General features: G+C 56.6%; 1 protein-coding gene across 11 annotated transcripts in view; it reads left to right on the forward strand.

Moving 5' to 3' along the window:
• The window catches only part of DOT1L (DOT1 like histone lysine methyltransferase), a 55,075-nt gene that overhangs the window by 13,443 nt on the left and 19,909 nt on the right, over positions 1 to 21,723 (forward strand). For 3 of the 11 annotated variants that reach the window (XM_049708516.1, XM_049708526.1, XM_049708518.1), the window contains 7 exons: positions 8,188 to 8,262; positions 11,073 to 11,136; positions 11,721 to 11,949; positions 13,592 to 13,686; positions 14,085 to 14,147; positions 19,478 to 19,533; positions 21,508 to 21,587. In XM_049708516.1, coding sequence (XP_049564473.1) covers positions 8,188 to 8,262; positions 11,073 to 11,136; positions 11,721 to 11,949; positions 13,592 to 13,686; positions 14,085 to 14,147; positions 19,478 to 19,533; positions 21,508 to 21,587 — 662 coding nt within the window. The other 8 variants (XM_049708519.1, XM_049708520.1, XM_049708515.1 and 5 more) reach the window with 8 other exon arrangements.

The raw sequence follows: 21,723 nt of genomic DNA on the forward strand, positions 1-21,723 counted from the left end.
GGGCCACACGCCATTATATCCACTTGAACCTGGGGCGGACGGGCTGGCAGTGCCCCAAGGAGGAGTCAGGATTGGGGTCTGGGCTGTGACATGAGGCCCCGTCCTGCCCCTGGTGGCTGAGTGACCTCAGACTCCCTGAGATTGTTTTCTCTGCTCTCGGGTCTGAGCAGGGCCTCCTGCAGGATTGTCTGGAAGACTGAGTGAAATCATGGGTGTGAGTCTTGCAGGGTGGGCCTGTCCAGGGGTGGTGCTGAGAATTTGGGATCTACTTTTTTTGTTGTTAATGGTGTAATATATCATAAAAATAATGGTTTATTTTTAAAGAAGACTGCTGGTTAGGAAGTGGGGCTGTGTGATTAGGCAGGGGGCACTGAGTCGGCCGGCCTGGGTTCTCACCCGCTCCCCGGAGCCGGAGCCGAGTGAGCTCCGGGGGCGGGTCAGCCTCCCTACCTGCTTCCTTTCTGCAGGGAGGGGGTGTCCCTGCAGTGCGGGGCGTCAGGACTGGGTTTGCAGCTGTCCAGCCGGGCCTGGTCCTCGTCTCACAGGCGACTTCACCTCCTTCCCTCGTGTCCCCGAAGGCGGGTTCTGTTCACTGGCAAAGACAGTGGTTACCTATTTTGTTTTTCCTCTTATTTTACTTTTTATCCTGGAGGATTTACGACATGCCTAGAGGTAGGCAGTGGGTGTTATGAGCCACCCAGCCCAGCACTCGCCGACTCTCAGCTGCTTTTGTTTCACCTGTGCTTCCATTCACTTTCTTCTTTTCCATGTTAGGGTTTATTATGACACAGTCGAGGTGTGGTTGAAGTGCAGGAGACTGCACGTGTGGAAAGTGTACAGTGGCCGACATGGATGCGTGGGTGTCCCCATGTACCAGTGTACAGAGTCACCCCTGTGTTTCCTTGTGCCCTCTCTCGGCCACCTCTCCCTCCCTTCTGTCCCAGGCAGCCCAACCTGCTTTCTGCCGCTGTGGATTACTTTGCATTTTCTAGAATTTTACATTTTTTAAAAATGTAACAATAGTTTTTCCTTTTTATTCGTGAGGAGTGCATCATTGCAGGATGGACCACAGTTCTCTCATTCGTTTACCAGATGACAGACATGTTTGGGTGGATCTCGATTTTCGGCAATTGTAAATGAAGCTGTTGTAAACATCCCGCGGAGGTTTTTGTGTGGACACATCTCCCTTCCTTCCGCGTAAATACCCGGGAGTGGGATTGCTGGGTTGTGCTTGAAGACAGGCTGCCAAGGTGCTTTCCAAAGGGGCCGCCCCACCTGGCGCTGCAGGCAGCGGTGCAGGACCGCTCCCGTCGCTCCCGTTGTTGGCAGGTGATGTTCACTGGGTTGTTCTTGCTGGTCCTGTTCGAGTCGTGGGGTGGTATCATTGCGGTTTTAATGAGAGTTTTCCTAATAATTGATGATGTTCATCATCTTTTGCCTCGTTTTAAAAACTGGTTGTTTTTTAATTATTGAATTTTGAGCATTCTTTATCATTGTGATTTATCCTTATCAGGTATGTTTTCTTCTGGTCTGTGGCTTGTCTCTTCATGCTCATGACATTGTCTTTTAAAGAGCAGATATCTTAAATTTTGATAGAAGTCCAGTTTATCACCTTTTTTTTTTTTTAATAGTTTGTGGGTTTTTTGCATGCTAAGACGTGTTTGCCTAACTCAAGGTCACAAAGGTTTTCTCCTGTGTTTTCTGCAAGTTTTATAGTTTGGGTTTTACATTTACATCTTTTCATCCATTTTGAATAAATTTTTACATGTGGTGCAAAGTATGGGCTCAAGTTTATTGTTTTGCATGCCAGACGTCCAGTAGTTCCAGCAGCATTTGTTGATGAAACTGTCCTTTCTCTGTGGAATTTCCTTGTCACCCTTATGAAAGCTCAGTTGACAGTGTACCAGGTGGTTTATTTCTAGACTCTGTTCTGTGCCGCTGATTCATGGCTCTCTCCTTTGGGCAGTACAAAACCTTGGTTACCACAGCTTTATGGTAAGCTTTGGAATCAGACAGAGTCAGTCCTCCATCTTTGTTCTTCTTTTGAAATGTTGCTTTGTTTATTCCATCTCTGCATTTCCAGGTAAATGTTAGAATCAGCTTGTCGATTTTTGCACGGTTTAGTTAGGAATTGAATCTGTAGGTCATCTTGGAGAGATTTACCATCACTGTTGAGTCTTCCAATCCATGAACATGGTATACCTTTGCACTTACTTAAGCCTTTCAACACTTCTCTTGGCAGCTCTGGCATTGCAGTGTTGAGGTCTTGGACAACCTTTTGTTAGGTTTATTCCTAGCTCACTCATGCTTTTGGCACTACCATAAGTGGGATTGTGTGTTAAATTTTATGTTCTATTTGCCTTCTGGTAGCGGGTAAAAATACTGTTGATTTTTGTGTATTAACCATGACCTTGTGCTTAATTCATCAATCCTAGTGGTAGTTTTATAGATTTCCTGGGACTTGCTGTGGAAATAATTGTATCACCTGTAAGTGGGGACAGCGTTACTTCTTCCTTTACAGGCTTCATGATTTCATTTCTTTTTCTGGAGCTTATTGAATTGCCTGGGACCTTCAAGACTGTTTTGCAATGAAGTGGTGAAATCTGGTATTCTTGCCTTTTCCCTGATCCTGGTGGGAAAGGTTTAGTCTTCCACCACTGAGGTGATGTTAGCTGTAGGTTCTTCACAGATGCCCATTATGAGTTTGAGGAATTCTCTACTATTCCTGGTGTTATTTTCCCTAGGTGTGACAGTGGCATCCACTTATGTTTTAAAAAAAAAGAAGCCATAACTTTTACAGTTAAATACTGAAATATTTATGGATGAAAACGTCACGTGTGGTCTGCTTCCAAATAGTATGGAATGGGTGCAGAAAAAGCATTTGACAAAACAGGGTTCCCTGATAAGAGCTCTGAGTACAGCAAGAGGCACATGGCATCTACATGTCTTGCCACGATGACATTAACTTGGATCATGTGGTTGAGGTGGTATCTTCCAGATTTCTCCGGTGTAAAGTTACTGTTTTCCCCTTTTTAATTAATAAAAATCGTGGGGGAAATATTGGGTTGGCCAAAAGGTTCATTCGGGTTTCTGAACAAACCTTTTGGCCAGCCCAATACTGGGAGGCTGTGCAGATATCCTGTTTCTTCTTGGACTTTTGCTTCTGATTTTAGCATCCAGAGGTGGGTCTCACCTGCAAGGACTAGTTACTGGGGCATTTGAAAGATACTTTTTTTTTCTTTTTTGGCCGTGCTGCGTGGCATGCGGGATCGTAGTCTGAACCCATGCCCACTGCAGGGGAAGCGCAGAGTCTTAACCACTGGACCGCCAGGGTAGTCCCAAAAGGTGCTTTTCTGTTTCCGTCATTCTCCCTCCATTTATTAATTGGAACTCTTCTGTGAGGAAGGGCTGTTCCTCCGCAGGCATTGACTTCATTCTGTGGGTCATACCCCGCTGCTGCATTACTTGTTTTGCTCCTCAGACTGTTCCTGTGCTGGCCTGGGGGGCTCTTTGGGTTTGTGCCCAGTCCCTTTGACTTGGCCTCGCCCACTCTGAGCACATCCTCACTTTCTGGAGCTGCCAGATGCTCCAGAGTCATCTTGAATTTGCTGTGTCCCAGCCCAAGAGTCGGCCACTGCTCCAGAGAGCTCTGGTTTTTCCCCTGGAGAAGAGTTTGTGCTGTTTTTTGTTTTTGTTTTTTAATTTTTATTTTTGGCTGTGCTAGGTCTTCGTTGCTGCGCGCAGGCTTTCTCTAGTTGCGGCGAGTGAGGGCCACTCTTCGTTGCGGTGCACGGACTTCTCGTTGCAGTGGCTTCTCTTGTTGTGGAGCACGGGCTCTAGGTGTGTGGGCTTCAGTAGTTGTGGCTCACGGGCTTAGTTGCTCCGCGGCATGTGGGATCTTCCTGGCCCAGGGCTTGAACCTGTGTCCCATACATTGGCAGGCGGATTCTTAAGCGCTGCGCCACCAGGGAAGCGCTGTGCTGGTTTTTGAGAATGGGTTGCTTGTCTTCTTACTGAGCTATAGAAATTCTTAACATGTTCTGACTGAGTGCCTAGTGAGGTAGTGTATTGTGCATAGTGTGGCTGATTGCAGCTTGAACGGCATCTTGAGGAGTGGAAGTTTTTAACTTACCGATTTATTCTTTGATGGTGGGTCATCTGGGTCATATCCAGGAAATCTTTGCCTGCAGAGTCATGCAGTTATTCTCCTGTTTTCTTCAGGAAGCTTTGTGGTTTTAGCTTTTACATCCAGGTTTAAGATCGATTGTGAATTAATCTTTGTTTATGTCTGATGAGGGTTTGTGTTTATGGGGGTCAAGATTTTTTTTTTCCATTCACTATTCGATCCTTCTAGTCTCATTTGTTGAAAAGATGTTCCTTTCCCCATCAAATTACCTTGGTGCTTTTGTCAAAAATCAGCTGTTAAAATTTAGTCTGTCTGTGGATTCCATGTCCTGTACCACTGATCTGTTTGTTCACCTCTCTGCCAATACCACACTCTTGGTTACTGTAGCTTTACGTTAAGTCTCAAATTAAGGCAGTGTGAATCTTGCAACAGTGCTGTTAGTTTTGAAGACTATTTTGGCTGTTCTGGATTCTCTGCCTTTTTTATGTCAATTTGAGAATCACCTTGTCTGTTACTCAGAAGAAAGCCTACTGGACTTTTTTATAGGAATTATTTTGCAGTTCAGTTTGAGGAGGAGATTTAACAATATTTAGTCTTGTATTCCATGAGCATTGTTTGTTTGTTTCTATATTTACTATTATGTTGTCTTTAATTTTTCTCAGTGATGTTTTGTTGTTTTCAATGTAGAGGTCTTGCAAATTTTTCATTAAGATAATCCCTAAGGATTTACATTTCAATGTTGTTTTTTTGTTTTTGTTTGTTTTTTACATTTATTTATTTATTTTTGGCTTTGTTGGGTCTACATTGCTGCACGCAGGCTATCGCTAGTTGTGGTGAGCAGGGGCTTACTCTTCACTGCGGCGCGGGGTTCTCTCATTTGCGGTGGCTTCTCGTTGCGGAGCACGGGCTCTAGGTGCACGGGCTTCAGTAGTTGTGGCTCGCAGGCTCAGTAGTTGCGGAATGCAGGCTGTAGGGCGCGTGAGCTTCAGTAGTTGTGGTGCACAGGCTTAGTTGCTCCGTAGCATGTGGGATCTTCAGTAGTTGCGGCGCACGGGCTTAGTTGCTCCGCGGCATGTGGGATCTTCCCGGACCAGGGCTCGAACCTGCGTCCCCTGCATTGGCAGGCGGATTCTTAACCACTGGGCCACCAGGGAAGTCCACGTTTTAATGTTATTTTTAGTAACATATAAAATTGTTCCCTTGGGCTTCTCTGGTGGCACAGTGGTTAAGAATCCGCCTGCCAATGCAGGGGACACAGGTTCGAGCCCTGGTCCGGGAAGATCCCACATGCCGCGGAGCAACTAAGCCCGTGCGCCGCAACTACCGAGGCTGCGCTCTAGAGCCCGCGAGCCACAACTGCGGAGCCTGCCTGCCACAACTACTGAAGCCCACGCGCCTAGAGCCCATGCTCCACAACAAGAGAAGCCACCGCAATGAGAAGCCCGTGCACCGCAACAAAGAGTAGCCCCCGCTCGCTGCAACTAGGAGAAAGCCTGCGTGCAGCAACAAAGACCCAACACAGCCAAAAATAAATAAATAAATTTATTTTAAAAAAAGAAAAATTGTTCCTTTTTAAAATTCTTTCTTGCTGGCATTTATAAATATAGTTGACCTTTGTCCTGTGACCTTGCTGAATTCACATGAGTTCTGGTAGGTCCTCTGTAAATTCCTTAGGATGGTCTGTGTATTGAGTCATGTGTATGTGAGTAGGGACAGTTTTGCGTCTTCCTTCCTGGCCTTTATTCTGTGCATTCCTTTTTCCTGCCTGTGGTGCTGTCCAGGACCTGTGGTAGAAGGCTGAAGGTCCCTGCCCATCCCATCCTTGGGGAGCGCAGGATCGCACCGCCAGCTTGGTGCTGGCTGCGGGGGCCCTTGCCTTCTGTGCTAGGGGCCTCCCAAGGGAAAGCAGGTGTGCTGGACAAGAGCTCGCCAGCGGTGAAGGCGCTCACCCTGAAGGCCCAGGTGGAGAGGCTCTGATGACCATGGGGGCAGTGACTCCAGGGGCCCTTGGGTCTGAGGGAGCCGGGGGCTGGGGGGGATGACACACGGAAGCCAGCACTGCTCAGCTGCTGTGGTGACTGTGAGCTTGGGCGGGTCTCGCAGGGAGGGGAGCCAGACCCCTGAGGTGGGAGCACCGGCCACCAGTGGCTAGGGCCGGTGCGTGTGTTTGGAGGGGCCTGGGGTCTGTACGATGGAGAAAAGTACCTGCTGCTGGGTGAGGCAGTCTCGCTGGATGACACAGGGACCCGGGCGGGCACAAGAGAGCCAGCTCTCCTTCCTCTCCAGACCTGTGGTCTCCTTGTGCCCCTCCTGGCAGAGCCCCAGGCACCAGCGGGCTTGTTGCTGAGAGATAGTAGCTCCACCACGACCCCATGCCCTTCATCAGGCGGAGGGTGGCTCTTTCCATTTCTGTTTTCCTGGAAGTTTTTATGTGAATAGGAATTGAATTTCGTCGTGTGCGTTTTCTGCATCTGTTGAGGCGATCGTATGACTTTTTTTCTCTTTTATTCTCTTAATGAGGTAAATTACAGTGACTAGTTTGTTTTTGTCTTTGTTTTTGTTTTTGTTTTGGCCGTGCCACACGACACGTGAGATCTTAGTTTCTCAACCCGGGATCGAACCCATGCCCCCTGCAGTGTAAGCGCGGAGTCTTAACCACTGGACTGCCCGGGAAGTCCCTACAGTGACTAGTTTTAGAATGTTAAACAACTTTTCATTCCTGGGAGAAACTCTACTTGAATAAGATGTATTGCTGACTTCAGTTTACTAATATTTCTAAAGGATTTTTGTGTCTGTGTTTGTGAGGGATACGGGTCTGTAGATTTCCTTCCTCGTGATGACTTTATCTTTACAAGGCTTTGTCTTTCTCTGGTTTTGCTGTCAGGGTAACGTTGGCCTCATAAAGCTGAAAAGGATTAGTGTTACTTCTCCAGTGATTCATAGAATTCACCAGCGAAGCTACCTGGGCTTGGAGTTTCTTTGTGGGAGGTATTTGATTAGGAAGTCACGTTCTCTAATACGTATAGGGCTATTCAGATGTTCTGTTTCTTCTTCTGTCAGTTTTGGTAATTTGTGTCTTTCAGGGAATTTGTTCATTTCTCCCAAGTTGTTGTGTTTATTGACATGCCATTTTTCATAATATCCCTTAATTTCCTTTTATTTTCTGTAAGTTCTGTAGTGATGACTCTTCTTTCACAACTTTTCTCAAGATTGTATCAGGATCCAATCAGGGTTACACCTTGGGATTGGTGGATATATTTTTGTCTTTCAGTCCGCAGGTTCCCCCTCCATCTCTTTTTTTCCCTTGCACTGTTTTTTTGTTTTTTGGGATCTTAGTTCCCCAACCAGGCATTGAACCCAGGCCCTTGGAAGTGAAAGCTCTGAGTGCTAACCACTGTCCTGGCCCACCAGGGAATTCCCTCAGTGTGTTTGTTGAAGAAGGCCCGTTGCTTGTCTTGGAATTAGTTAATTCTTCAAATAATAGTTCCCTTTCATTTCTGGTCGATACGTTGCTTTTCAGACTCCCTGATTTGAGCTGATTTGATTTCCTAGACCCTGTAACACATTAAGTCCATTTAGCTCCCAATGGACAACATTGTTGGAACTTGAAGCAACGTAATACTTGTGTAATTCATAAGGACAGCATCATTGTAATGATGGCATTGTAAAGTTCACAGCCTTTGTGTTTTTTTGTTTTTTTTTTTGTTTTTGCGGTACGCGGGCCTCTCACTGCTGTGGCCTCTCCCGTTGCAGAGCACAGGCTCCGGACGGGCAGGCCCAGCGGCCATGGCTCACGGGCCCAGCCGCTCCGCGGCATGTGGGATCTTCCCAGACAGGGTCACGAACCCGTGTCCCCTGCATCGGCAGGCGGACTCTCAACCACTGCGCCACCAGAGAAGCCCCACAGCCTTTGTTTTGAAGTAACACCTCCCTTCACTCTTTCACATTTTGAGTTGGGTAACGAGGATGTTTTGTTTTTGTATTTGTAGAGTAAACAGTGTTTAAGAACAGTGTTGAGAGTAAAAAATAGAGCACTAATACTAGTTTTCTTTGTGTTTCAGGTGGGTCTGTGAAGAAATCCCAGATCTCAAGCTCGCTATGGAGAATTATGTTTTAATCGACTACGACACCAAAAGGTAAGCCAGGTTCTGCCTGGACTGCGTCTCCACTTGGGACGGGCTCAGCGTGTGTGGACACAGCCTATAATTAGATCTTCCTCGATGCTGCAGGCTGATGGGAAAGTTCCTTTTAGAGTTTCCTTTCAGAGCCAGCATTGAGTTATTTTGGTAGGAAATGTTTATCCAATATTGGCAGAGGCTGTCAGAGTGAGGACATAATTGGACACTGCACGTTGCAGCAACTGGGATTGGTGTGTGTGTGAAACTACCCCAAGTTAGGAGTCACTCTTCACGGCAGGCAGCTGCCAGCGCCGGCGGCCTGGCCTGGGGAGCCTTGGTCCCTGCCCAGCTCTGGTCAAGGTCTCACTTGGCTTTGGCCACGTCTAGCAGTTTCCTACAGCCACATCCTGGGTCTCCAAGGAGAGTCCTCTGGGTGGGGAAGGGCGAGGCCGTGTCTGGAATGCCTGCCTGGAATTTTTTTTGTTTTTCTTTGAGAAACGCTCCTGCCTGTCTCTGTCCCTGGCAGGCTCGAGGTGGCACGCAGGCTCGGGCTTAAGTAGCTGCTTATGGCAGAGAACGCGGCCCCGAGGCGCCCTCGAGCCCCGCACAGGCCCTGCTGCCAGGCCTGCTCACGTGGGCTCACTTCTGTGTTTGGAGGACTTGTGGTCCTGGCCGGCCTTCCCAGCCTCAGTCAGCCCCTGGTCCCACCCCCTTGCCTCCCCCTCCTCCCCGTTCAGTCATCAGCACTTGCTGTTGTGACAAGAGGCCACCCGTGCTGGCCCCTGGTCCAGAGCAGCCAGACCCCCGCAGCATCGGCACAGGTGGCCGCACGGCCTTGGGCGGCCAGCGCATCCATGGGTCCTGACCCCTGATGAGGACGCCTCCTGCCCCTGGGGTGAGGGCGCCTGTGGCCGCTGACCTTGAATGATGGTCTCGAGGTCCGTGCAACTCACGTCTCGTGATGGTTGAGTGCCGTGGGCCTGGCCTAGAGCAGCTGGGGTGCTTAAAGGCGCTTTTGGTGCAAGGTGCTTGCAGGTGGGGGTTTGGTGTTCTTCCCTCCGTGTTCAGCCAGTTGAGGAAAGACTGGAAGGACGTGGGGCTGGGAGAGGGCAGGGGGCCATCTGACGGTGCCCACCCCAGGGACCCGTGTGACCTCAGGGTCTGTGACAGCAGGGCCGGCGCAGAGAGCCGAGCTCCTCTGTCTGGTGGATCCCGGCAGGGATCAGGGTGCCCAGGTTCCCCTGAGCTTCCGTGTTGCTCATCCTCCCAGAAAAGGTCTCTTCCAGGGTGTAGCCAGAGGCTTTGAAGGAGGTGTAGAAGTCAGAACACAAGGAAGTGAGGTTGTGAACTAGTGCATTGTTTTCTCCCTGAGGCCCGCGTAGGAAGACAGGAGCTGGAGATGGACTGGCCATCGCGTCCACCCTTCCATTTCGAAGAGTGGGTGCCTGGGGCCAGGGACGGGCGTGTCACTCACAGACACTGCACTCGGGTGGCTGCTGGGCCGTGCTCCCTGAGACCCCGCGGCCCAGTGCTGGGCTGGACCCCTCGCGCCTGTGCACGTGGTTAGCTCCCCTGGAATGTGGGTTTCCTGCCTTGTTGCGGCGTGTCAGCCTGCTCCCAGCGTGTTGGAACCGCGTATCCCTCGCTGTGTGTCTGTGTGTGAGTTTCACAGGCTTCAGCCGCGCCTGCTCTTTCCTGCTCGAGATCTCTGGCTTTTCAGCTGCAGCTGCCATTCTAGGAAACCGAACTTGCCGTATGGTTACAGGTCCCAGTTGAATTCTTTTCCTTCTGTTAGGAAGGAAGGAAGGCGCACTTCAATTCCCAGAGCCCTTCCAGGGCCGGGGTCGTGGGCCGGGGGGTCTCGAAGATGCAGGTGGGGAGGGGCTGCGGGGGGTGCTCCCTGCACCCCCGTATGCGTCCTTGGGTTCCCCGGGGTCCTGGCATCTCACTGGGGAGCAGCCATCTTGCTGCCCTGCCTGTAGGGGGCGTTGGACGAGCCCTCGAGTGACAGCCCCTCCCCTGTGCAGCGCAGGCACCAGGCACAGCCCCTCACTGCAGGCGTCGGGCAGGTCATCCTCCGCGGGGCCATCCCAGGCAGCCCCCGCCCCATCTCTCAATGCCAGTGGTGACAACCACAAATGGCCCCACATACCGCTCTGGGGGTACCCCTGGGTTAGGGGGTTCCATTGAAAATTCATTCCCTTGGTGTTTGGGAGAACCTAGTCTTGTTAAAAACTCCCGACAACTCCCTCGTTAAGTATCTAACACAGGCTGCTTATATCTGTGAAAGTGTCAGAAACTTAAACAGGTGTAGTAAACAGAAGTGCTGTTGGCGTGAGGGGGGAGGTGCTGACCCTACTCTCTGCAGAGCCGGGGTGTCGGCCGTCGTCCCCTTCCACCCGACCAGCAGAGTGGGAGCCCTTTCTGCCTGAGCGTGGCCCTCAGCACCCCGGCTGTCCCCCCACCCACTCAAGTTAGGCCAAGGGGTAAACATGGAGGCCCCCCCACCCCCGGCTAGGACAGGGAAGGGGCGGCCCAGCCGTGGGGCGGTGGGACTTCATTGCATCCACGGGTTGGGGGTGAGGCGGCCTTGGTCCCGCCCGCCTCTCTCTGCTGTGGTAGCCCTTTCCCTACCCAAGGCCTGCAGGGCACCGCTGCCCGAGGCTTTGACCCGTGAGCTGACCCCTCCGCCCTGGTCTCGAGGCCCCATGATGCCGCGCTGGTCTCGAGGCCCCATGATGCCCCTGGGACCTCTGCCCCCTCCCACGAGGCCCGGTGGCTTGTTCCGAGCTCGGCAGTGGCCAGCAGCTATCACCTGCCTCTTTCAGCTTCGAAAGCATGCAGAGGCTCTGTGACAAGTACAACCGGGCCATCGACAGCATCCACCAGCTGGTATGTGGCCTTCACCCGCCCCTCGGGCCCGCCTCCTCCTCCAGGTCCACGCTGTGCTTCAGGACCCTGTTGCCTGTCGAGTCTCCTGGGTGCTTCAACCCGGCCCCTGAGGCCCTGGGAGTGCAGAGCCTGCAGCACCCCAGGGCGTTGGACCCTGTAGTGGGTAGGAGGTGGGGAACTGCAGCCGCTGTGACGCAGACGGTCGGGACTGAGCGGCCTCATTACTTCCAAAGGGGTCCCGGGCCCTGGTGCGCCCCCCGGGGGCCATGGCAGGCGGGCGGGTGACAGGGAGCCTCCCTGGGGCTTCTCCATCCTTCACCCACCCCTCGGGCACTCTGGGCGCTGGGACAGACCAGCTAGGAGAGGGGAGCTATGCTGGGGAGCTCACACTGCTTGGGTCCAGGGGTGCACACGTGTGCACACGTATCCCTGCACGGGTACATGCATGCATGCAGGTTCATACTACACACATCCACACACAGGCTCACACACATGCTCCCGCACACATGCGTCACCATTGGGGGCAGCGGCACGGCCGGCGGGGCGGGGCCCAGGTGGACCAACTGGCGCTCCCTGTGCCGCAGTGGAAGGGCACCACGCAGCCCATGAAGCTGAACACGCGGCCGTCCACGGGGCTCCTGCGCCACATCCTGCAGCAGGTCTACAACCACTCGGTGACCGACCCCGAGAAACTCAACAACTATGAGCCCTTCTCCCCGGAGGTGTACGGGGAGACTTCCTTCGACCTGGTCGCCCAGATGATCGACGAGATCAAGATGACCGAAGACGACCTGTTTGTGGACCTGGGTAGCGGTGAGTGTGGGCCACGCCCATGTGCCCGCCGGGAGGGGTCCGGGGCAAGTGCTAGGCAGTGGGGGGGGCCCTGACCCTGCAGTCCTGAGTCAGCACACCCCTCTCCCCACCCGGCAGGCCGCAAACCAAGCCCGCCTTTCCGGTGCCCAGAAAGCTGCCCCTTCACTCCTGCTAAGCCAGCCTGAGAAGGTCCATGGGCTCCGCCCAGCCGCCAGCGCTGAGCTGCGGCTCTGCTTCTCACCCCCCCCACCCCCCCCCACCCCCGGCCTGCTCCTGCTGAGAGGAGAGCCCTGCTCCCTGTGCCCCCAGGCCTCGTGGCCGCACTCCCTCCTGCTCCCTCCCGGGCCTGGGGCTGCTCCTGGCTCTTGGCCCACAGGTGGCCCCAGGGAGCACCGAGGCAGACCAGCCCCCACTTTGCTGGCGGTCCCTCCCCTCTTCCCGCACTCACCAGCCCAAGCGGCCCCTCTGCTTGCTCACGGGGTGTCCTTCTGCACAGAGTCGAGACTCCTGGGGGTAGGGCCTGGCAGGCACACACGTGGCACACCGTGCTGCCTGAGTAAGCATTGGGCTGACTGGTTCCTGGTGGGACCCATGAGGTCACGGGCTGATGGGGGGCTGTCCGGCATGTTGTTGGGCGGCTCCATCAGGAACCCCCAGCACAGCCTGCTGGGGCATTTCTGCCATCCCATGTGACCTGCTCACAGACCCGAAAGTCCCGTCTCAGCCGGGCAGGGGCCCTGCAGATGGGGACGAAGATGGCTTCTTACGTGGTGTCATCATCGGTTTAAGTCCTTTTTAAGTGTATGATTCATATTTTGATAAGAATGCATGTACTTCAAAGGTCATTTCTCTAAAAGCCTGTAAAACTCCCCTAGTGTCAAAAGGCTTATGATTTCTGAGAAGCGCCAGCCTCCTCAGGCCGAGCTCTCCACGCCTTCCCCCTGTCCCCTGGGAGGGACCGCTCGTCCTCTCCCCTGTTTACCCCGTGTTTCTGAATAGAGGTTTGTTTTCATCATTGGAGTACATTCTATTCAAAATGGGAAGTCAAGGGGCTCCTGACACTTTATTTAAAGTGCAACTGATCTAAGTTCAAGGAGAGACCATTTAAAAAGCTTCCTTTTGTCGTGAAGGCTAAATGCCTGCAGACTCTGCCTGCGTCCTGCTGGTGTGTGTGTGCGGTGCGGGGCTCTCCCGCCCCCTCTCTGAGCCCGCTTCAGACTCGGCTGAGGATGCGAACTGGCCATGTAGTGGAACAGTGGTGTGTCCAGGGCGGGCGGGAGCCTTCCCGAGGGGTTCCTGAGTTCCACATATCTGGGTCTGTGTCTGGACAGTTAATGCCATGTGGGGCCGTGGACCAAGGATGGATTCTGGTTGAGGGGCTGTGGAGTGTTGTCCTTGGATGATGAAGTGAAACCCAGATGGCTGTCCCCTGGTGGCGGCTCAGCCCACGGCCTGGGGCATTTGAACACATTCTGTGACCTCGGAGAGCGCTCGGGCACCTTCGCTGAGAGCCCGTGGCCTCTGCCTGGTGACCTTGTGGCCATCGCCCCAGTGGCTGGGGTGTGGCCTCTGTCACAGTGCACATCTGACACCTGCTGCTGTCTCTCTCTCTCTCTCTCTCTCTCTCTCTCTCTCTCTGAAGGAGTGGGCCAGGTTGTGCTGCAGGTCGCTGCGGCTACCAACTGCAAACATCACTATGGTGTCGAGAAAGCTGACATCCCGGCCAAGTACGCGGAGGTGAGCGCTTCTGGGCTCCGGGCATGGTTGCATCTGTTGCTTTTCTTTCTAACGTTGGTTTGTGGTGGCCTGTGGGGCAAGGGCGTGGCCTGTACCGGGGGTCAAGGGGAGGGGAGTTCCCCCAGCACCGTGGGGTCAGCTGGCATCACCCTTGTGCCGGCGTCTGCCTGGGGGGCGTCAGGGTCTGGGGAGAGCACACGTCTGAGCGGTGTCATCCCCACAGGAACGTGTTTAGAGTTGTGGTTCGCACGCCCGCTGACTCGGGTTCCCTGTGGTTGGGAGCCTTTGCCAGGAACCCTGGAGCGGGCGGGCGAGGGGAGGAAGGGGGATTGGGGAGCCGTGGGTGCCATCCCGGCTGCCTGGTTCCTGATGGGCTGTCTGGTTTGGCTCCCTTGCAGACCATGGACCGAGAGTTCAGGAAGTGGATGAAATGGTATGGAAAAAAGCATGCAGAATACACAGTGAGTGCCACCGCTCCATGCCCCGTGGCTGCTGGTGCAGTGCCTGCCCTGAGCCTCCGCCCCCGGGGGCGGGGGCAGCTACCCCACCCGGAGCCCCCTCCCCACCGCTTTCCACCCTCTGCCGGACACTCTCATCCTCCCTCCTGGGGGCCCTTGCAGGCGCTCAGAGAACAGAGGTGGCCCACGTGGTGTTTCTCTTCCTCAGCCCCCCAGGCACTGTCAAGGCCTCAGAGCACTGGCTCTTTCAGAGGCAGCGCCCCTCCCGGGTTGGCACGTGGGGGCGGCAGGGGGCGGGCGAGGCGGCCTCTGCCCCGTCCGCGGGCCGGCTGAGGGCATCTTTCTCCTGCTTGCCCCCCGCAGCAGCGTGGGGCCCAGCGGATGAGTCCCCCGGCTGTCCCGGTGCCGCCTGCCCCTCTGCCCCTCACTCAGCATCGCTCAGCCCGGCCTTTCGACGCCGAGGTTCCTCGGGTCTCGCTCCTGGATCCTGGACGCTCTGGCCTCTCTCTCTGCTCCTCCTACCCAGGGTGTCCGCGTCCGCATCCTCGGCTCGAGTGCGTTTCTGTGCTCAAGGCTTCATCAGTCTTTCTGCCAGGTTTCGGTTGCCTGTGGACGCACGGCCGCCATGCAGCCACCATCCCCTGGGCCGCTGCTGGGGCATCGCAGGGGGCGGGGTCCGCAACCGGATCTTCACCACACCCACCACTTCCCATCTCACGCCCCCCAGGTCACTTAGACCCCAGCTGGCTGCGACGTGGTCCTGACGCCCCCTCCCGGAGTTCCTTGCCGTGCTCGCTGCTCTCCCTGCGCCGTCCTGCGGGCAGGGTTGTGGGGCCAGAGTCGGCATCCCTGTCGCCTCAGGGACCCAGAGTGGGTCACGTAATTGTAGGTGGGAGGCGGATGGGGGCGCAGGAAAGGGGGCTCCAGGCTCTTAGAACAGCCTAGCCATTTCTCCTTTCATGGGTCGTGCCCTCGGTGTCGTGTTTAAAAAAGCCAAGCCTCAGCTCACCTAGATTTACCCTCACGGTATCGTATAGGAGTTCTGTGGCTGTGCGTTTTGCCTGTAGGTTTGTGGTTTCTTTCTGGTTACTTCTTGCGGAGGGCGTGAGGTCTGCGTCTACATTCATTTCTCCGTGTGCAGACATCCAGCTGCCCCGCCCTGTCTGCTGCAGGGCTGCCTCTCTCTGTTGAGCCGTCTTTGTTGATTCGTCCGAGGCCAGCGGCCGCTCCGCTCCGTCCCACGCTCTCCCCGTGTGCTCTCTCAGTGGCACTGCAGTGTCTTGACAGCTGCGTCTTCGTGAGAGTCAGTCCTGAACCGCGTGGCATCGGGCCTCCAGCCTCGTTCTCCTCCTTCAGTGATGTGCTGGCCACTCTGGGGGGTTTGGACTTGACTTCTGTCTGCGCTGTGCTGACATACATCCATGCCCTCATCCTGCAACCTTCCTGTAGTTACTGTGTTAGTTCCAGGGTTGTCGTCGTTTTCGTTGACTCTCTTGGATTTTCTACATAGACGATACCATCACCTTTGAACAAAGGCACTTTTATGTCTTCTTTCCCAGTCGGTACCCTTTCCTTTTCTTGTCTTATTGCATTAGCCGGGGCTTTTACTGTGGTGTTGAGGAGCAGGGATGAGAGGGCACATCCTTTTCTTGCCCCTGACCTCAGCAGGAAAGCCTCGAGCTTCTCACCATGGGTGTGATGTTAGCTTTGGGATTTTTCTGTGGATGTTCTTTCTAAAGTTGACGCGGTTCACCTCTGTTCTTATTTTAGTTCCGGAAATCTTTATTGTGAATGGGTACTGGGTTTTGTTAAAGCTGCTTTTGCATTGTGTGATTTTCCTCTTTGGCCTGTTGAGGGGACAGAGTACAAAGGCTGATGTACTTCCATGCCCGGGGCAAGTCCCGCCTGGCCCTGGGGTATAGCTCCTATTTTGTTGAGGGTATTTGCAGCCAAGAGGGATGCTGGTCTGTAGTTTTCCTTTCTCGTGATGCCTGGCTTTGGTATCAGGGTGGTGTGGCCTCGTGGTGTGAGCTCGGCTGTGCCCTCTCTGCCTCTGCTCTGCTGTTCTTGGAGCAGGACTTGCACATCTACAGGCTGGGCCCAGCTCCCCTCCCCTTCTTCCTGGTGGGATTTCTTGCACGATTCTCTCCCCTCAGTGAAAAGCGAGGGGTGTATCCTCTGGCCTCCTGTGTCCCTCCTGCATCTGAAGTCCTCTGGTGTTCGTTGCTCAGGCTGACGGCAGTCAGTCCAGTTGGTTTCTGTTTCCAGGAAACTTCTTCCTGCCCAGTCCCTAGATCCACTGGCATGCTGCTAAGAGTTCCTGGATGGTTTACCATTTTCCTAAGACCTTATGACCTCCTAAAACATAGGTTTTTAAATTTAACAAGTGCCTCCTGCTTCTGGTGAGAGGGCCAAGCAGTTCAATCCCCTAGCGTAGAAGTCTGCATCGACACAGGCCCCAGGGGTGCCCCGATGGATCCGCGAGCAGCCCTCGCTGCTTTATACGGAGTGTGGTTCTAGCTGTTAGTACAATCCCCGCGACTGGAGGGAGAGGCGGGGGTGAGGCTGGTGGGCTGCCCGCCCCGGCGGGTCACCTCTCCTCCCTTCCTCCCCTCGTCACCTTTGGGCGGCAGCGCCTGGCCTGGTGGGTGTTTGGCGGTCAGTGGCACGTCAGCTGGCTCATTGGCGGGGCTCCGTGTGTGTAAACCTTCTCGCTCTTTGGCCTCGTGAGGTCCAGGGCGCTTGTCAGTTGCCCTTGCTCTGTGGCCTCGCGAGGTGGCTGTGAGCAGAACTCGGCTCAGAGGACTCTTGGTCGTGGCCTTGGCGGCCGTGTCCGGAGCGGCAGCCAGCTGTGCCTCTGGCGTCCACGTGGCCCTGCTCCAGGAGGGTGTGGCGACAGCCCCTGCCCAACGCCTGGATTTGGCAGGAGCTTGCCGGCTGGGTCTGGAAAGGTGCCCTCACTGCGGCTCTCTGTGGCTGGGAGCAGGTGCCCTGGTTGGCGGGCAGGTTCCTGCCCCTGTCACTTAGTAACTGAGGGGAACAAAGCCAGCAGGAGCCTCCGAGCCCAGTGTGTTTCCTGGCGTCTGAGCCGCCTCTTCAGTCCCTGCCCGGCCCTGGAGCCCACAGCTCTCCTCCCGTCGGAGGCCCTGGGCCCTCCCTACGCCCGGCTTCTGCCTGTGTCTGTCACACCTCTGGGCGCCCCCTCTGCCTGGCGACAGCCGGGTGACCCCGTGCTGTCGGCCCCTGGCAGTGGGCCTGGCGCACAGGTTTCCCTTGCCTGGGGCGGTGGCGGCCTCACAGAAGTGCCATGTGGGGAGGTGCCCCCGGCCAGGTCCCCAGGCAGGCAGTGGCAGCCCCTGTGCCTTTGCGGGCTGGGGTCCGTTCTTCTCTCTTATGCCCGTGTGCGTTTCTCCACACTGGAGGTCTTGGTTATCTTGGGGCCAGTCATGGGTCCTTGGTGGGGGTGACATCTTCCTGGCACGGTTAACTCGGGCACACTGGCCCCAGCAACACAGAGCCGACTCGGCCAGTCTGTGTCAAGAGGCGAATGGCGGCGGGGCCGGGACAGTGGCCGTTTTCTTGCCTTGAACATGAGGCCACAACAGAGCAGTGGTGCTGTGGCTTGGATGGGTGAGCCCCCATGGAGAGAGAAGCCACATCAGGACGAGCCTGCGGGACCCCAGGACGCAGCAGACGTCGTCCTCACATTGTGGTTTATTCAGAGACAGGATGGAGCAAAACCAGCAGAGGGAAGAGGCGTAGGGTGGGTCTAGGGGACCAGGCGCAAGCTTCCAGACTCTATAGGAGGCGCTTCACTCCCCCAAACGAGACGTGACAGCACGAGCGAGGTGCGCGCCCCAGGGAGGCTCACAAGACCCAGTGCCCGGGGGCTGTGGTCTGCTCTCTTGGCCACAGAGACCCAGCCCAGGGTTCTCACTGGGGGCCGGTCAGCCGAGACCCCAGACTCCGGGAGGAGAGCAGGTGCCCGCGTGGACCCCGTGTTTTCCCAGAGAGTGTGCGGACAGAGAGCCCCCAAGGTCGGGTTCCAGACACCGAGCGCCCTTCCCAGGACACGGCCTCAGGCCTGCAGCTTGAGCGTTTTCCTGTGTGGCATCGTAAGGACTTTGGACTTGGGTCAGTGCCCCGAGCCTGCCGGGCTGTGCGCAGGGAACCGTGGCAGCCTCACGAGGGGAGAGGACCCAGCGAGCAGACGCGGATGTCTGGGACGTAGACCTCCCACAGCACCCGGGTGTTTTAGGACGGCCATCTCCCTTCTGCCCTGCGGGGCTCGGCCCCTCATGCCCCTGGGTGACTCCTGTGTGCTGGAGGGCGCCGGATGTGGCAGCTGCTCTGCCTGGGCGCCGTGGCACTCACAGGCTCCTACGCTTGGGGTCTTCCCTCCTGCCCATCCCCAGACAGACTCAGGGGCCAGCCCTGCTGGGCGGCGCTGCCCCATCGCTGCCTGGAGGGCCTCCGGTCACCTGGTGGCTTGTGGGGTGCAGATGGGGGCCGCCAGCAGCCACCTCCACCCTCCCCCAGAGACGCTCTGTCTGTGGGGCCGCCTGTCCTGGACGTTTCCCATCAATGGAATCACACACCGTGTGTCCTTCTGTGTCTGGCTTCTCTCACTGAGCATCGTGTTCTCAGGGTCCGTCCACGTTGCAGCGAGTGTCGGGTCTTCACCCCTTTTTATAGCTGGGTGATGCTCCCATGTGTGGAGGGACCACAGGGTGTTTATCTGTTCACGTTCATGATGGACACGTGGGTTCCCACCTTTGCTGCTGCGGACGGGTGTGCAGGTTTTCCTGTGGAGGTCTGTTTTCATTTCTCTGGGGTGGACACCCAGGAGTGGGATGATAGCCTTTTTTTGAAGAATTATAAAGCCAGATTTCTTGGTTTGTTAAATGGTACAGTTCTGGGCAGTTAGGTTAATAAGGTCTGAGTTGTCTCAGGCAGACTTTGGCCTTGAGGCACAATGAGATTAGTTGGCTAACAAAGATAGTGGTCAGAGCAGTGCTGAGGGCGTAAGGACAGCCCTGCTGCCCAGGAGACAGGCGAGGTGGTGCAGGAGAGCTGAGCCCTTGCGGCGTGTGCTCTGTCCAGCACGGCCGCCTCGGGGCGCCCCCTGCTGGCCCTGCATGGGCATGGCCATGGTCTCGGCCTCTCCCCGCCGTCCCCTTGTGGGAGCCTGGCCCCAATGCCACCGCCCCGCCGCGGCCTCCCCACTCAGGGCCTCTGTTCATTCCATCTCTTCTTTGGGGGGCAGGCAGGGGTGGGGTGCAGAGGCGAGCGAGACCCCTGAGTGATGGGCTATCCCTCTTTTCTCCTTTCAGCTGGAGAGAGGAGATTTCCTCTCGGAGGAGTGGAGAGAGCGGATCGCCAACACGAGGTACGGCCGGGCCAGAGTGAGGCTGCGAGGGCCGCGGGGGCCTGCTGGGCAAGGCAGGATGGCACGGGGTGGCACAGCTCCCCATCCCCCCCCCACCCCGGGTCGCTCCCCCTCCCCGGGGGTCATCCCAGCAGGCAGGGGCTGGAGAGAGCAGGGAGGGCCCGGAGAGTGCGGGGAGGGCCCGGGCTCAGTGCAGGTTCCTGCTCTCGGGCCTCCCCGGGATGGACGGTAGCACCGTGGCAAGCAGTCTCCAGGCCGACACCGCCGCGTGTCCTGAGCTTGCCGGCAGCTCTACCTCCATGGCTCCTTCCCTTGTCCTGCCCAGGCCTGGGGCCGGGGAGCGGGCTGGACCCCGCGCTTGCGCACCTGGCGGCAGCAGTGGCAGCACCTGTGGAGCGCGAGGTGCTCGTGTGGCTCAGTGGGGGTGGCCGGGCCTTGGTGACTGCGGGGCGGGCGTGTCACTCTCTCAGCTCTCTGGCGGGGCTCGGGTCAAACCATTTCCCTTCGACCTCGTGGTCTGGCCTCCCCCCCTTCTTTCTGCATGTGCTCGCTGCATGGCGCCCCGAGGCCCCACCACTGGGTTCCGTGCGGGCAGGTAGGGAGCAGGCGTCCCTCGTTCACAAAGGCCTGTCCTCGTCTCGCTCTCCTGTGAGAATGTCTCACCTGATTTGGGCACGCCGTCCCCCTTTTCTTGAGGGGACCGTGCTGACCCCGTGGGTGTCCCCATCAGATCACATGGGGTCGGGGGACTCTGGAGCAGCTGCTGTGGGGGCCTCTCCCATGGGGGGCATCCAGCAGCTGTGGCCTGGCAAGGAAGAGCTCGCCCAGAGCACCGCGAGGCCCCAAGGCCGGGCTCTGCCAGGGCCCCCAGACGGTGTCCCCCAGACGGCGAGCGCCCTAGGCGCTTTGCTTCCTGTTGGAGGCGTCCCCGCCCTGATGAGCTCCTCTGCGCTCAGGGGTCTTCATCCTGGCTTCTGCGGGCCTCAGGGAGCTTCCTTGTTTCCTCTCGGGTGACTCTAGTTCGGGCAGCCCAGGGTCTGTCCTGGCTTACCCCCTCTACCCACCTTGGCCACCTTGAGGCCCTGGCGTGCAGCCTCCCCAGGCTCCGTCCCAGAGCAGGGACCCCTCCAGGCCGGCCCCACTCCCTGTCGGAGCCTCCCCAGCTCGCCGCTCTCATCAGGGCTCTGCCCGTCGGCCCCAACCTGAACCGCACCGCATCTGGGTTTCTTTCCAAGCAGTCGGCAGCGAGAGAGCTTGGCTTACACCTTCAGTGCTTCTCCTACTGCCCGTGGCCATCCTCACCCCGGTCAGATCTTCCGTTACTGTCCTAGTCCCGAGATTCCAGTCAAGTGGCGTGGAATGGCAGACAGCATGCTGTTGCCTATCATGTGCAGATGGGGAAGGGATCCCTGGTGGGGGTCCTCCGTGGGGGCAGGAGCCAGCGGGCAGAGGAGGGGACAGGTTGGGGGCCTGTGCAGGCAGCAGCCTCCCACCACCCGGTGGGCGTCTTCAGGCAGCGCTTCTTCGGGCCGTCGGGTGCCAGAGAACGTTTGAGAAACGGGAGAGGATGGGCCAGGCCCTGCCTCGGAAGAACTTGGCGCTGGGCCCCCGGGTGGTAGTGCAGCTTGATGGGTCTGTGCTGCTTTCCTGCCCGGGTGTTCTCGCACCTCTCTGCCCAGGTGGCGCTCGAGCTGCCCGCTTTCCAACCCCGGGGCACCGGAGGGGCAGGCGGGGCAGCCCGTTGCCCTGGGCCTGTGTCCGTGCACGCCTTCCCAAGGAAGCCAGGGGGCTGCTTGTCGCGGTGTCTGTGTTCACGGCACCCAGGGTGGCAGTCACAGCCTCTGGGCCCTGGCACCCGTCCCCAGGCTGGGCGGAGGTGGTGCGGGCAGAGGCGGTAGGCGGCGTAGGCGCGGCGGCTCTGTGTGTGTGTGCAAGTAGAACCTCCTTTCACTCAACTGGAATATTATTTTGCAGTGTTATATTTGTGAATAACTTTGCCTTTGGTCCTGAGGTGGATCACCAGCTGAAGGAGCGGTTCGCAAACATGAAGGAAGGTAACGGACTCCCCCCACCCCCCACCCCCACCCCGTGCATCCCGCGTCTGCGCCTGCTCGGGGCTCTGCAGCTGTGGCCCTGATCGCAGGTGGTGGGGTCCGGACTGCCGTTGGGATCGGCCCTGGTGGGAAGGCC

This window comes from Orcinus orca, chromosome 3 (assembly GCF_937001465.1).
Source record: "Orcinus orca chromosome 3, mOrcOrc1.1, whole genome shotgun sequence".
Taxonomy (NCBI): Eukaryota; Metazoa; Chordata; class Mammalia; order Artiodactyla; family Delphinidae; genus Orcinus; species Orcinus orca.